At 49.6% G+C, this 16,902-nt stretch overlaps 1 protein-coding gene across 1 annotated transcript in view; it reads left to right on the top strand.

The window, feature by feature from the left end:
• LOC140427930 (calsequestrin-2-like) overlaps nt 1-16,902 on the top strand; it is a 97,095-nt gene that overhangs the window by 46,392 nt on the left and 33,801 nt on the right. Inside the window, exons 5-8 of the mRNA XM_072513800.1 lie at nt 1,703-1,776; nt 9,189-9,319; nt 13,770-13,815; nt 16,615-16,669. Of these exons, the coding sequence (XP_072369901.1) occupies nt 1,703-1,776; nt 9,189-9,319; nt 13,770-13,815; nt 16,615-16,669 (306 nt within the window). The remainder of the gene's footprint in view (nt 1-1,702; nt 1,777-9,188; nt 9,320-13,769; nt 13,816-16,614; nt 16,670-16,902) is intronic.

Raw genomic sequence — 16,902 nt, 5'->3', positions numbered from 1 at the left:
ACGAGGTGGGTGACGCGTCCAAAGGGGGCGGAGCCGGCAGGCATGCAGCAATGCATGTGGGGTCTGCGGGCCTGTGAGTCTGAGAGTCGGGCCTGTGATTTGGAGGACTTGGACCTGGCCAGTCCAGCTTTGACAAAGTGTCCTTTCTTGCCGCTGTCCTTTCTTGCTGCAGTCACTACAATTCGCGTTCCGAGCCGGACAGCATTGCCTGGGGTGCTGGTGCTGGCCGCAGAAATAGCAGGGCAGCCCCCCGGGTTGGGCGGGCACAGGCCTGGGGTACTCTCTGGTCGGGTGTCCACGAGGGGGTCGCGTGGTCAGAGGGGAAGCGTTGAGGCTCTGGAATGCTACTTTTAGGGAAATGGCTAGTTTTACCGTCTCTTCTAGGTTGAGGGCGCCCTTATCGAGCAGGCGCTGTCTGACGTTGTTGGACCGGACTCGGCGAGTTCCATGTGTTGGGAGGCCGTGACGGCCTTGTAGTTGCAGCTTCGCGCGAGGACTTTGAGGTCGCGTAGGTACTGCTCCAGCGATTCCCCGGGGCGTTGGCGGCGAGTGGTGAGGAGATGCCGTGCAAACACTTCGTCACCGGCCTCCCGTATTGACGCTTCAGCATCGCGAGCGCGTCTGCGTATGTGGTTGCTTCCTTGAGTTGCACGGTGATTCGATGGCTCACCCGGGCCTGGAGGAGGCTCAGCATCTGTTCGTCTGTGACGGAGGGCGAGGAGGAGGCGGCGTGGTAGGCCTCGAAACATCGGAGCCAGTGTGAAAAAAATCCCTTTGGCGGCCTGTGGGTAGAGTTCCAGTCGGTCAGGTTCGAGGGCTGCTTCCATCGCGATGTTGTAGTTGATTAAATTGATGCGACCATCAATTCACACAAGACAAAGAGTTGAAGTGAACAGTGGCTTTAATCAACTAGAACAGTGCCTGCCTACGACTGCTCTGCACTGAGAGCCGCCTACAGGACAGCAGCTCTATATACCTCCCCTCTAGGGGGCGGAGCCCACAAGGGCACCAACATGATACAAGCGGTGTAATACAGTACAGTGGTCCATAGGTGGAGCCCACATGGGCAATAGCATAGTGCAATGTAATACAGTGGTGAATGGTTACCAGAATACGTTCACCACAATGGCCACCATTGTGAACGATTTACAATTGAGGTTGCACAAGAGGCTAGAATTAGGAAAGTGCAGATATCGCGAAAGGTTGTGGCACTGGAGGAGGTTCAAGAGATAGGGAGGGGTGAGGTTATGGAAGGATTTGAAAACAAAGATGAGAATTTTAAAATAGAGACATTGATGTGGGTCATTGAGAATAGAGGTGATAGTTGAATGGGACTTGCTGTGAGTCTTGAAGAGTAGACTAGGGGAGATCAACCAGAGTGTGTTGGAAGAGTCTTTGAAGCCTTTCACCATTGGGAGTACCTTTTAGATGCACTAATACTGATAGGTGTATCTGTTGGTGCTCTGGTAATAAAGGGTCCTCCTCCTGATCTCATGAATGAAAGCAGGTCAATGGCAGAGCTTCCAGGCTGGTGGTGCATCGCAGAATTTACATGAAGATGTCACTCCTATCCTTTTTGCCCCTTCGCTCCCCATGGAAATTTCAACCAATTAATAATATTCTTACATAATCAAAATATGCAAACTATTCTGATCTGCATTTCTATCTTTTCTTCTTTCTTTCTTTTCTCTTCCTAATGCAGATTACAAAGCTTTCGAAGATGCAGCAGAGCACTTTCACCCTTATATCAGATTCTTTGCAACTTTTAATAAAGTGGTGAGTAATTGGAGCTCATGGAAGTGAAGGCAAATTATTGACCTAGTTAGGAAATTTGTTAGGCAGTAACGTGCGGAGTTTGCACGTTCTCCCCGTGCTTGAGGGTTTCCTCCGGGCGCTCCGGTTTCCTCCCACAGTCTAAAGATGTGCAGGTTAGGTGGATTGGCTAAGCTAAATTGCCCTTAGTGTCCAAAAAAGGTTAGATGGGGTTACTGGGCTAGAACATAGAACATACAGTGCAGAAGGAGGCCATTCGGCCCATCGAGTCTGCACCAACCCACTTAAGCCCTCACTTCCACCCTACCCCCGTAACTCAATAACCCCTTCTAACCTTTTTGACCACTAAGGGCAATTTAGCATTGCCAATCCACCTAACCTGCACATCTTTGGACTGTGGGAGGAAACCGGAGCACCTGGAGGAAACCCACGCAGACACGAGGAGGACGTGCAGACTCCGCACAGACAGTGACCCAGCAGGGAATCGAACCTGGGACCCTGGCGCTGTGAAGCCACAGTGCTATCCACTTGTGCTACCGTGCTGCCCTTTTTTTTTTAAGGGTGGTGGTGTGGGCTTAAATGAGGTACACTTTCCAAGGGCCGATGCAGACTCGATGGGCCGAATGGGCTCCTTCTGCACTGTAAATTCTATGATAATCTATGAAGAGCGAGAATAAGGATAAGTATTTATTTGTGCTGCAACACTGGGGGGACCACTTCATGCACAGTTGCCGTGTATGGACTGGAATTGCAAGAAAGTGATCGTGATGTCCCACAGGGATCTGTGCTCAGGCCTCAACTCACTACATTTATTGATGACTTAGATACTAAATAGCGAGCCCAAACCCAAATTTGCCATCGGCGACAAAATCGGTGCCTAGTAAGTTGTGTAGACAGGAGCTAAACCGGTTTAGCTCAGTGGACAAGACAGCTAGTTTTTGAAACTGAATAAGGCCATTAGTATGGGTTTAATTCCTGTATTGTCTAAGGTTATTCATGAAGGCCTGCCTTCTCAACATTGCCCCTTGCCTGAGGCGTGGTGATCCTCCGGTTAAACCACCACCAGTCAGTTCTCCCCCTCAAAAGGGAAAGCATCTGGGACTATGGTGACTTTACCTAGACAGGAGCTTAAAATTGTAAAGAACCATTGATAAATTAATTGAGAGGGCAAAACTGTGGTAGGTGGCTTTCATGCAGGTTATTGTGAGGTAATTCATTTTGGACCACAACAGATAGATCCAGTACTATCCAAATAACGGAAATCTAGGATCAGTAGTGTCCCGAAGAGATTTAGGATTCATGCATGCAGATGACTAATATAGTGTTCGGGTACAAAGAAACAGCTGCTTAAATGTCTTTATAACCAGATGGTTAGAGTACAAAAAGGAAGAGGTTTTTCTACATCTATTCAAAGCCTTGGTTAGACCACATCTGGAGTTCTGTGTGCAGTCCTGGTCAGCATATAAGGAAATGCCACCTTGGAAAGGGTGGAACATAGGTTCACCAGAGTTTTGCCAAGGCTCCAAAGGTTAAATGCTGTTGAGAGATTACATAAACTAGGCATGTATTTCTTGTACTATACATGATTAAGGGGGTTTTGAGGTTTTTAGAATTTTGAAAGCAATCGATGTGGTAGACAGGGATGGACTTTTTTCCGCTTGTTTGGGGGTCAAGAGTCTAAGGGGTTATAGCCTTAAAATCAAAACCTGCCATTCAGGAGAGATGTTAGGAAACATCTCTATCGGAAAGTTGGTAGAAATGTGGAACTTTCCCATATAAAGTGGTAGATGCGTGTCCAATTAGATCAATAGATTTTGCTGGCCACGGGTATAAAGGGTTATGAGATCAAGGCAGATGGATGAAGTTAGGATACACATGAGCCATGAACCCACTAATGACAGAACAGGCTCGAGAGGCTGCATGACCTACTTTTGTTCTTACATTCCTAATTCTTTTGTCTCTGATTATTTAGCTGTTACATGGGATGTTAGGATGTCCTGGTCTTGGATTTGTGTTCAGTGTGCATTTAGGAAATAATTGACATAAGTTGTGTATGCCATTGCGATTTTACTGTGCCAACCATTGTTGCGGCTTAAAACAAAGCCAAATGGCAAAGCAATTTGTAACAACACGCTGTTTACATATACTTTTTTGACTCATCACTCCCATTAAATAAGTTTAAAAAGTACAAATTTCATCCAGATGAAAAACTAAAGTGTAACCCATTGTCACAGATTATATCAGGAACAGTTAAATTGTACAATTTAAACCGCAAATCCTTCTAAACTTCAATGCCTCATTTACGGAAGTTCAGTATTTTATCATATTATCTGTCTTGTTGCCCCCGTTTCATCTTTGTCTTGTTCTCTCTTTCTGTCTCATTGTTTCCAAACGTTTCTTTCTTTTATTATATCTTTCTATTTCTATCGTTTCACGTCAGTACCTGCCTGTGTGACTCTTTGTCGGTAAATAGGCGTTAACCTGGAAAATGTATTTGTGTTCAAAGTTATTTGAAAAAGCTTCAAAGTTCATGGGTGGAATTCTCCCCCCCTCCCCCCCCCCCCCCCCCCCCCCCCCCCACGCTGGGTGGGAGAACCGCCCGGGCGCCGCGCGAGTCCCGCCATGCCGTCCCGACGCCCTCACGCGATTCTCCCTCCACCCCCCCCCAAACCGGCGCGGCGCGACAGGTTCCCGCTGGTGCCATCCACATCTGGTCGCTGCCGGCGGGAACAGCGCGGGAACGCTGGGGGGAAGGCCTGTGGGGGAGCGAGGGGGTTCCTGCACCGGGGAGGGGCTCAAAAGGGGTCTGTCCCGCGATCGGTGCCCCCGATCGGCGGGCCGGCCTCTCTGAAGGAAGACCTCCTTTCGTCCGCCGCCCCGCAAGATCCATCCGACATCTTCTTGCCGGGCGACTGGGGGGAGGACAGCAACCGCGCATGCGCGGGTAACGTCATTTACCCGGTGTGCGTAAATGACGCGGCGCTGCTCCTAGCCCCCTGGGGGCGGGAGAATAGGGGGCTGGGAACGGAATCCAATGCAGGAGTGAAACACTCCGGTTTTCACTCCGGCGTCGGGACTTAGTTTCTCGATGGGAGAATTGCGCCCCATGTGTTGCCTTGTTTCAAAGTTTTTCTGATAATTACACGCAATGGGCTGAATTTTACATGGGGATGAGGATTCCTGCCCCCCATCCCCCCTCCCCCCCCCCCCAACAAACATAAAAATCAGGTCAAACCCATCAGTTACCACTGGTTCCCAGAAAGTGAGAGGCCAATTGCATGTTTTTGGTGGTTGGATCTGTTGAAAATAGCGTGGCTGGAATATGCATCTCAAGAGATAGAAGATTTGCAATGAGTTACATGGGAAGAATCAGTGAATCAGAGGCAGGTATAAGCAATATGCTTAAATAGCAAGTTCAAATATGACAGCCAGTTGTGTTTACAATATTGTGGCAAACAAACTCTGACTATAAGCATGTGTGCTACACTTAGAAGAAATTTGTGTCATATGCAAGATTTAAAAAAACGTTATGCATCTGTGTTGATTTTTTTCTAGATTAAAGCTATATAAATTCAATTTGCTGTTGCATATTAATACACAAAGATATAATTTGCATGAATGGCGAGAGCACCTATAACCTTCCATTAGAAATAAAAACAAAAACTGCTGGAAATACTTGGGTCTCGCAGCATTAGGGAGAGAGAAATGAAATGAAAATCGCTTATTGTCACAAGTAGGCTTCAAATGAAGTTTCTGTGAAAAGCCCCTAGTCACCACATTCCGGCGCCTGTTTGGGGAGGCTGGAACGGGAATTGAACTGTGCTGCTGGCCTGCCTTGGTCTGCTTTCAAAGCCAGCGGTTTAGCCCTGTGCTAAACCAGCCCCAGAAACTGATATCTTTCATCAGAACTGGGAAAAATTTGAAATATGGGATGGGATTTTCCAGCCCCTTCTGCCAGAGGGATCTTCCGGTCCTTCCGAAGTTGACCTGTTGCAGCAGGTTTCTTGGCAGCGGGGCGGGAGAGCCATGCAACAGCCCGTAGACTTTGGCGGGACCAGAACATCTCGCCGGTGGCCAGTGGCTCACTCCATCTGTTGCGGGAAAACCCACCATGGGAGCGATCGAAAATCTCAGCCGGAATTACTTTTCAGGAAGTGAAATGAGGGACGATGGAAAAAAAACAATGAAAGGTCTGTGATCAGCAGAAGACAGGAGATGTTAAATGACAAAATATTTGGTGGGACTAGCCAAAGAGATGGGTAAGGGGAGAAGTAAAGAAACAAAAGATGAGTCCAGAGTGATGTGTTCGGCAGGTTGGTTCGATGTGGACTGCACTCGATGCAGGGAAGCTAGAAACAGACCTCTAACACTGGAGAAGATCCAACACTGTTTTATTCAATGATAGAACTGATATACATATTCAGCTGTGGGTCGACACTATACTGAATTGACTAGAGACCTTTTAGTAGCCTGACCAGACTTACTAGTTACCGCATGGTGTTTGCACTTGCTAGCTCGTGGACTCTGACTGTCTCAGTAGCTGGGTCCCGAGAGAGCGGGAAACCTAGTGCCCTCTGGCTTTATAGTGGTAGTGTCCTGTCTGGTGATTGGCTGCACTGTGTTGTGTGTTTACTGGTCATCCTATGTGTCAATCACTGCCTGTCTGCATCTCATTATATACATGAGTGGATATTATGACACAGAGAACGTGTAAATGGCAGAATAATGAACAGCTGCCACCCAAATGCAAAAACAAGAAAAAGACAAGGTTAAGACCAAAACGCAGGTAGGTCTGGTAGCATAAGATTTCCGGCAGCCACAGTACTTTGCTCTTGTATAAGAACAAAGAACAATACAGCACAGCTTCAGGCCCTTTGGCCATCCAAGCCTATACTGGTCATGATACACACCTTGGCCAAAACCCTCAGTAACCCTCTATACCCATCCTCTCCATGTATTTGTCAAGATGCCTTTTGAACTCTATTAAAGTATCTGCTTTCAGAAGCTCCCCTAGCAACACGTTCCAGGCACTCACCCTGCCCATCTGTGTAAAAAATCTGCCTCGCACATCTCCTCTAAACTTTGCCCCACGGATCTAAAGCCTATGCCCCCTAGTGACTGATCCCGCCACCCTGGGTAAGAGTGCCTGCCCATTTACTCTATCCATGCCCCTCATAATCTTGTAGATCTCTATCAGATCGTCCCTCAACCTCCGTCGTTCTAATGAAAACTGTCCGAGTCTATTCAGCCTCTCCGCATAGCTAACACCCTCCAGACCAGGCAATATCCTGGTAAATCTCCTCTGCACCCATTCGAAAGCCTTCAAACCCTTCTGGTAGTGTAGAATTGTGTGCAATATTTCAAGTGCGGCCTTACCAAGGTTCTAGACAACTGTAGGATGACTCGCCAGTTTTTATACTCGATGCCCTGTCCAATGAAGGCAAGCATTCTGTATGCTTTCTTGACTACCTTGTCCACTTGTGTAGCCACCTTCAAAGATCTGTGGACCTGCATGCCCAGATCTCTCTGACTTTCTATATTCCCAAGAGTTTTACCATTTACGGTATATTTCCCCTCTATGTTAGATATTCCAAAATGCATTAACTCACATTTGTGAGGTCCTCTTCATGGCATCTTGTATTTGTATTCGGGTTATGTGTCCTAGCCTGGGGAAAAGTTTAATCGCCATCGGAGGGTGGGGGGGGGGGGGGGGGTGCACTGCCAGAGGGAACAGTGACACGCAATGGCTGGAGAATTCGGGCTACTGTGTATTTAGCCATTTACAACATAGTGATCTAAAGTTGAAATCTACCCACTCAGCACTTCATTATAAGTGCTTATGAATTTAGCAAAATTAGAGAGCCCGGTAGTGCAGTCCACCGTGAAGATATGGAATCAGTTGAGGAGGCATTTTAGGGTGGAAGGGATGTCGGTGCTAACGCCGCTGTGCGAGAATCATGGGTTTGAGCCGGTGGGGATGAATAGTGTATACAGGAGGTGGAGGGAAGTGGGGCTGGTCAAGGTGAGGAATCTGTATTTTGAGGAAGGGTTCGCCAATCTGGAGGAGCTAAGGGGGAGGGTAGAGCTGCCAAGGGGGAGTGAGTTCAGGTATCTGCAGGTTAGGAACTTTGCACGAAAGATCTGGAGGGGGTTCCCTAGGTTACCAGGATCCGGGATACACCCTGCTGGAGCGACTGCTGCTTCCGGATGTGGAATGAGAGGAAAGAATTGGGAATATATACAAGTGGCTGGGGGAGCAGGGAGGTGAGCGGGTGGTGAAGATCAAGGAGAAATGGGAAGGCGAGTTGGGAGGGGAGATCAATTGGGGAGTATGGAGTGAGGCACTGCGTAGGGTAAACGAGACATCCTCCAGTGCAAGGATGAGCCTGATACAGTTTAAGGTGGTGCACAGGGTGCAAATGACTCGGGCGAGAATAAGTGGGTTCTTTCAGGGGGTAGCAGATGAGTGTGAGAGGTGTGGGCGGGGGCCAGCGAATCATGCGCACATGTTTTGGGGTTGCGAAAAATTGGGAAGGTTCTGGGCGGGAGTGTTCGCGGTTCCAGGATAGTGGAGGAGGGAGTGGACCCGGACCCTTTGGTTGCGATATTTGGGGTTTCAGAGAAGCCGGAGCTCATGGACAGGAGGAAGGCCGATGTCGTGGCCTTCGCCTCTCTGATTGCACGGCGGCGAATTTTCTGGAGTGGTGGTCGACATCGCCACCGGGGGTAGCGGCTGGGTTGGGTGACCTGTATGACTTTCTGCAGTTAGAGAAGATAAAATTTGAAGTAAGGGGCTCTGCAGAGGGGTTTGAGAAAAGGTGGGGGATGTTTGTGACCGTGTTTGAGGAGCTGTTCGTCATGGGGGGCGGGGGGGGGGGGGGAGAGAAGGTGAAAAGGGGGGAAAAAATAGTACAGACTGTATGGTCGATTGCTGGGAAACATGTTTCCCGGGGTGATTATGTGTTGTAACCTGTTTTGATACATGTTGATAATAAAATACATTTTTTAAAAAATGAATTTAGCGAAGGTACACGTGAACATACGTCTAAATGGAAATATTCAAAATGCAATAAAACAGGAATGCAACTGCCGTTAAAGTGAAAATGAAATGATCTTAACTGCTTTCTCAATGTGCCTTATTTCTATTGTGTAGATGTGCTATGAAATCCGATCTTCACTTACATGTGGAAAAATTGTTTCGCACAGCACTATTGTTAAATTGCATTGCTGTGCTTCATGAAGGCTTGCATTAGTTTGTTGTGAAATATGCATTTTTTCACATCCCACCATTTGGGTTGGCATGCCAAATGGGAGTGTTGCAGGATTCGCAGCTTACAGTTTTCTACGGTCTGTATTTAAGTTTAGTCTTTGTGTTCATCATTTTATTCATTGATGCTTCTCTTTCTTCTGGGTAGGTCGCCAAGAAACTCTCATTGAAGATGAATGAGGTGGATTTTTATGAGCCTTTCATGGATGATTCGGTCACTATTCCAGATAAACCCCATTCTGAGGAAGAAATTGTGGAATTTATTCAAGAGCATAAAAGGTAGATAGCAGAGTGACTGCTATGTGAAATTGATTTCTTTTGAAAGTAAGTGTCTGGACAGTAGTGAGCTTACAGATTAGCTGTTGTGATTATCTTGTGTGAGCTTCCAATTTGACAAGTTACAGGATTGGTTGGAAATCCACAGCTCTCTTAGCAATGGCCATGCAGCAGAATATGGACGCGATTCTCCAGCCTCATTGTGCTCTCGCTCGAGTGAAGCAAGGCTGGTGAATAGTGGCACAGGCCGAAAACGAGACCTGCACCAGGTGCAGGCCCACTCCTGTAAGCGAAATCGGGAGCTCGCCGTGGTATGACGAGAAGCCAGTTATCACCTCTTATGCTCGATTTCCATACAATTAACGGGAGTGATCCAATATCCAATGGTCTCCCGCCATTCTTTGACCTCCCCAGCAAGTTGTCACGCAGGCGCCGATTAGTACTCTCTTTTAAAAACATGAACCTGGCGGAAAGGCTTCTATGGGGAGCCGAGGATGTGAGTAGCCATCTCTGCTCACAGGCAAAGAGCCTGAAGGGCTGGGCTTTCCACTCCAGTGGGGGGGTAGGGTACCCTCGGCTGGGGCTGGGGGACTCTCCACAGGGGTCGGCCGCCATGGGAGGGTGGGGGAGAGGTGCTGGGGGGCCAACCGGAGGGCAACCGCGCATGGCACCACCATGCCAACCCCTGGATTGTGTATAAACTTTCCAAGGGAATCCCTGCCCGTCTGCACCACCGATCACCCATGACCCCGACTGACTGCCGGGGCCTCTGGCCGTGCGGCTGAAGGCAGTAGGGAATAGGTTAAGTGAGCACTTTATACAACCCATGTGGATTCCTGTGGGTGGGCGGGCCATGTGGCATGAGGGAGTCATTGCCTAGCATCCCAATCACACCCTAGTGCCTGGACACTGTGCCTGAACATTGCGGGAGACAACACCGCACACAAAGTAGCTAACATTCACACACTCATGGGATGGGACACTGCTCCGGAGACATGTCCACTGCCGGAGGGTGGGTGAGTGCCTCAGGGAGGTGACCAGCGCCTGGTCCACGTAACGTTATGAACGGGGGTCTGGGGTAGAATGTCTGGGGTCTGGTGAAGGGGTCCCGCTGTGATCAGGAGTGTATGAGCAGGGAGTTCCGGATAGGGGGGGGAGGATCAATGGGAGAATGGAGGGTCCCAGGGTGGGAGCCACCGCAGTTTGTCAGTCTAACACCCTCTCCCAATGCCTTACAAATATTGAATGCTATGGCAGGGATTTTGGACCCAGAATGTGCCCTGCTAGTGGTGCCGCTGCTAGCCCGGGAGGTCAGCTGGAGACAGCGGCAGCAACATGGGCTGCAGATGCTCGAGGCGGCGGCCCATGTGCCGGTCCCCGCCCCACACAACGAGGACGGCCGCCCATCAAGCTTGGGCGGGCCCCAGAGGGGGAGTCCTGCGACGGCCCAGAGCGTAAGGGCATCGCTGGTCATTTGAACAGATGATGGACAGCACGTGCCGCAGGAGGCTCCGCCTCAACAAAGAGACGATGCGGCACCTGTGCCATGTCCTCGCGGACTTGGCACCACATGGAATAGGAGGAAACACGCTCCCGATGGCCGTCAAGGTCATCGTAGCTCTGAACTTCTACGCCCCGGGATCATTCCAGGACTCGGGCGGAGACCTGTGTGGCATCTTGCAGGCCACAGCGCGGAAGGTGCATCCCACAGGTCATGGAAGCCCTGTTTGCCTTGGCGGAAAACTACATCAACTTTGACATGGATCAAGCCTAGCAAGATTCCTGAGCAGCAGATTTCTCTGCCATTGCCGGGTTGCCCTAGGTCTAGGGGGTAATAGATAGCACACATGTTGCCCTGCGCTCACCGGGCCATCTGGGAGTGCCCTATGTTAACAGAAAGGGGTTCCAATCCTTGAACATATAGCTCATGTGCGACTACCAGATGAAGATCATGCATGTGTATGCACGCTTCCCAGGGAGTGTGCACGACAGCTACATCCTGGGCCAGTCGGTCATCCTTGGCCTCTTCTAGGATCACCCCAGGATTTGTGGCAGGCTCTTGGTGGATAAGGGGTACCCACTGAGGACCTGGCTAATGACACCTGAACAGAGATTGGAGATCAAAGCGGAGACCCAGTACAACGAGGCCCATGTGGCCTCCCGGGCTGTCATTGAGCGGTGCATCGGACTCCTCAAGATGTGGTATCAATGCCTTGACCCGCTCCAGTGGTGCACTGCAGTATACCACCTGGAGGGTCACCCGCTTTGCGGTGGTCTGCTGTGCCCTCCACAACCTCGCACAGGAGCTGGGTGACATGCTGAAAGTTGGCAATGAGGAACATGTACCCACCGCAGAGGAGGAGGAGGAGGAAGAGGACGAGGACGATGAGGCGGCGCCAAACCAGCAGGGGCGGGGAGACGAGCCCAGGGAGGAACCAGAGGCCGGCCGGAGGCTGCAGAACAGTGAGGGTCCCGCAAGCCCGGAGGCCCAGGGAGGCTCACACACTTTCCCGATTCACTTAGGACGTGGCCTGGTCTGTCATCAATACCTTACCCACCCGCCACCCCCATCTCCCACCCTCACAGGGTATGTGTTACATCACTCCAGGGTGCTGGGACTATGTCGGCACCATCAACGGGTCACTATCGAGGGCAGGGGGTGTGATGATAATCCGCAGAGCATTGAGCACCAGTTCTCCACAATCTATGCCAATAGTCTGACCCCTGCCAGTCTGCTGAGTGTTTGCTCACACCCATCACGCGGTGTGCCCAGGGAGGGGTGGATGCCTGGAGAGATGGGCCAAGGGTACGGAGGTCGGCCTACATGGTGGACAAAAGTGACAGAGGCGTCATACTGGTTATGCACAAGGGTGTTTATTGTGTTTTACAATTCTGCACCATCGTGTCGACGCCCTCGGCGATGCCCCTCAGTGACTGGGACATGCTCTGCAGTGCCTCGGCAATGCCCACCTGCGACTGGGACAAGGTCTGCCGCGCCACGGCCATTCCCATCTGAGAGCGGGATATGTCCCACAGAACCTCATCAAGGTCAGCCTGGTACTGGGTGACATCCCTCAGCGAGTCGAGATCCTCGGTCATGGCCGTCACCAGCTGCGCAACAGCTTGGACACCTCCAGTAATGGTGCCGACGTCGTGCACCAGGCTCTCCACTGCGGTCGCCACCCTAGCAGTGTTGCCTTCGGTGCCATGCATTGCTGCCGACATCTCTTGCGCCCATAGCCCCTAGGGCTCCTCCAATCGGCCATCAATCTGCTGGAGTGTCGCTGACATCTCCCTTCTAATGTCCTGACCGCTCCTTATCATTTCCATCAGCTCTGGGAATACCTCTTCCATAGGCTCAGCATCAGGCTGGGACCCAGCTGGGTCCTGGGATCCAGCAGCCCTCAGACTGCTGTCTCCCCTGGGGGTTCCTGCCTCCACCTGATGTGCATCAGCAGCTGTGTGGTGCTCACCAGATTGTGCCCAGAAGCCTGAACACTAACATTTCCCACCGAGGTGCGCGTAGCTGCGCTGGTGGAGGGTAGGATGACAGCTGTGACACCTCGATTGTGTCTTTCTTGGAGCTCCCCTCCAAGGTGGTCTCCTGGGAGGCTGGAGAGGGGGCCCAGAATGGGCCTGCGCTGTCGACTTGTGGACTTGCTGGAGAATGGACATGTGGTCAGTGGGAGGGATGGGTCAGTTAGTAAGGCAATAACACATTTGACAGGTCCTCTGGGGGGAGCTTGGTGGTTCCTCACCTCTGCGGCGTCCGCCAGCCTCCATGTTGGTGACCGCTCTGTCCTCGGCCGGTGTCGGAGGCTAGTCCTCCTGACCACACCACCAGCGCTCACAGCCATCGCCACCTTTTCCCAGGCAGCACTGGCTGCCTTGTGGCTGACCCTCCTCGCGACCCTCGAGGGAACAGGACATCTCTCCTGACCTCCAATGCATCTAGGAGCCTTCGCAGATCTCCATCCCAGAATCTTGGGGCCGGCCTCCTGGGCGCCATTGTTGCGAGCTGGCTGGGGTTGGCTGAGCAAGTGCTGCTCGACCTTGTCTGGCTAGCGCGGTGCCAGCAAGTTGGCTGACAAGCCTTCATTTGTGGCGAGAAACCCGTGGGGCCTCGTTAAGTGGACCAATTAACGTTGAAAAGCGTTGCCAGCCTCATTGGGCAGATCGCTGGGAAGTTTGCGCCATTTCCCGCTCGCTACCACACATAGAAATCTTTGTGGAGAAGCGCGCCCCATTTATTTTATTCCCTCTTGACTAACCCGTCATGGGAAGGCCTTGAGTGAAAAGCCCGCAGCTGATTCAGTAGGAAGACAGTTTGTGAACCCAAGGTAGACAGTATAAACCTTTACAAATACAAGCAAGGAGAGGGAGGCTAGACAGTCTTTCACGCTGCTCTGGAACATAGAAACTATTTTTGAAAATGTATTTTTTCTATTTTCAGATCCACCCTCAGGAAACTGCGACCAGAGGATGTGTTCGAGACGTGGGTAAGACAAACCTGAAATCAATTTTTGAGTAATTGGCAAGACTGAGTAATCATTATATTTAGAGTTCAATTTTTTTTTTATCAGTGACAGAGGAGGAAAGTGAGGAGCCAAAGACTGAGTTATAAGACAGCAGGTGGAGAGGGTGACTACACAGAATGAAGTGAAAGCCACAGATTGGGAAAGCCAGATTATCAGACTTTCTCAAGAAAATTAGGGCCCAGAATGTACTCAAAAGGTATCATAGCTTATGATATTATAATTTCAGATGCTTCCCTCTGAATCAAGCTATGGGCGCTACGCCATTCCGCAGAACCCGCACATGAACTCAGGTTGACAGTTTTGAGGGCAGTATCAAGGGATAGTCATGCATTATTGGAGATCATCTTTTATCCGAGATTTAAAATATTTCCTGACTGCCTGTTCAGGTGAATACCAAAGATCCCATGGTTCGACTTCAAAGAAAGCACTGGAGTTGTCCAGACTAATACTTTTTCCTACACCAAAACAGCTTAACTGGTCGGCTGTCTGTGGGATCTCGCTGTGTGAAAATTGGCTATTGTCAATTTACAAACAGTGACTCCCCTTCAAAAAAGGCTGTGTTTGCTCCCAGAGCCATGCATGCACAGGCTGGCTGACATTCTTTATCAGGGGCAATGTGCAGCAGGGAGCATGCATAGTGAGCACTGGTTCTGGAATTGAAAATATTACATCTTCAACAGCCAACCCCTGTCTCAGGGGTGACACAGTTTTTTTTAATCCCATTTGATTTCCTTGTGCTGGAAAACACAATCCGCAGAGCTGTAAAGGGAATTGTGGCCGTCACTGGTGAATCAGAAGCCCCCTCTTCCTCCCCATCCTGATCACCAGAAATTGCAAGGATGGCACACCCTAACTGCCCACTCACTGTGGGACGCAGAAACTTCCATGCAGCACTCTGTGCCTCCTGCAGATGACAACATAGGATTCTGTGCATACGTGACCAAGTGCGCATGTGTAGACAAGTAACAGCAGCCATCTTGAGTTGGCAGGATACAGTGTTCAAAAATATATGCTGGCTTTAAGGCTCTTTGGACTGTACTAAAGATGTAAAAGCAAGTATCTAACTATTTATTTTGGTATATCAGCGACTGTTCGGTGCCTCTTCATGTTCCCGTCTGGACCTAAAAACATTAATTAATTTTGCTTCCAATTTCCACCGCTCTATCATCTTCACATGGTCCATCTCTGACACTTCCCTTCCCTTCTTTGACCTTTCTATTTCAATTTCTGGGATAGACGATCCACTAGTATCCATTACAAACCCACTGACTCCCACAGCTACCTTGACTACAGCTCCTCACCCCACATCCTGTAAGGACTTCATCCCATTCTCCCAGTTCCTTCACCTCTGTTGCATCTGTTCTGATGATGCCACTTTCCAAAATGGTGCTGCCGACATGTCTTCATTCTTCCTCAATCGTGGTTTCCCACACACTGTGGTCGACTGGGCTCTCAACCATGTCCAACTCATCTCCTGCACAACTGCTCTCACCCCTTCCCCTCCCTCCCAGAACCAGGATATGGTCCCTTTTGTCCTCATTTTTCACCTCACCAGCCTCCGCATTCAAAGAATTATCCTCCGCAAATTCCGCCAACTCCAGCATGATACCACCACCAAACATACCCCTCACTACCCCTGTTGGCATTTTGCAGGGACCGTTTCCTCTGGGATACCCATGTCTACTTCTCCATCACCCCCAACACCTCACCCTCTTCCCACGCACCATGTAATCGGAGAAGGTGCAACACCTGCCCCTTTACCTCCTCCCTGCTCATCATCTAAGGGCTCGAACACTCTTCAGGTGAGTCAGCGCTTCACGAGCACCTCCTTCAATCTGGTCTATTGCATTTTCTGCTCTCAATGTGGTCTACTCTATATTGGAGAGACTAAATGCAGACTGGATGATCACTTTGCACAATACCTTTGATCCTAGATCTTCCAGTTCCTTGCCATTTGAACTCACGCCCTGCTCCCATGCCCACATGTCTGTCCTTGGCCTGCTGCAATGTTCCAGTGAAGTCCAGCGCAAACTGGAGGAACAGCATCTCATCTTCCAATTAAGCATGTTACAGACTTCCAGATTTAACATTGAGTTTAACGGGCAGCACGGTGGCGCAATGGTTAGCATTGCTGCCTCACGGCGCTGACGTCTCAGGTTCGATCCCGGCTCTGGGTCACTGGCCGTGTGGAGTTTCCACATTCTTCCCATGTTTGCGTGAGTTTTGCCCCCATAACCCAAAGATGTGCAGGTTAGGTGGATTGGCCACGCTAAATTGCCCCTTAATTGGAAAAAATTAATTGGGTACACTAAATTTATATTAAAAAAACATTTGAGTTCAACAACTTCAGACTGTGAACTCTTTCCACCTCTTTACTCCATTTTTATTTCTATCAATTTATTTCCATTTCTTCCTTTGATATGTCTTTTCCTCACTATTGTCCCCCCTCCCCCACCCCACTTGAGCCATCTGTTCACTGTTCCGAGTTGCCCTTTGACACACTGCCTACCTTTATTCTGCCATTTACACATTCTAATCTCTGTGTGTGCCACTATCAACAGTTGTCTCCAGCTTTGACAAAGAGCCATCCGGACTCGAAACATTCGCTCCCTTCTCTCTCTACAGATGCTGTCAGACCTGCTTTTGTTTCAGATTCCAGCATCCACAATAATTTGTTTTTATCTAACTGTAAGTTCTTTTAACATTTAGAAATATCTACACTTCCTCAATGTAACTTAAATTTGCATTTTTTTTGTATAGGAAGATGACATGGATGGAATCCAAATTGTTGCTTTTGCTGAAGAAGAAGACCCTGGTAAATTCCATTAAAACTTACCATAAAATTATAGGATGTTAAGATACAGAAAAAGGCCAGTCAGACCATCACGTATTTTATTTCTCATGTCTAAACCCTTGCTTTAACATTGCATCTTTCTTGTTCAAGATACTCTTTCATATTGGGTGTTCAGGGTGCGAGGGAGGGGAGTCGGGGGGGTCCTCCCATGTTGTGTTCGGGCTGGGGGGAGGTTGGTTTTTTTAAATTGGCCT

Source organism: Scyliorhinus torazame, chromosome 8, assembly GCF_047496885.1.
Source record: "Scyliorhinus torazame isolate Kashiwa2021f chromosome 8, sScyTor2.1, whole genome shotgun sequence".
Lineage (NCBI taxonomy): Eukaryota > Metazoa > Chordata > Chondrichthyes > Carcharhiniformes > Scyliorhinidae > Scyliorhinus > Scyliorhinus torazame.
The sequence above is the reverse complement of the archived record's forward strand: the minus strand, read 5'-3'. Positions and strand labels throughout refer to the sequence as shown.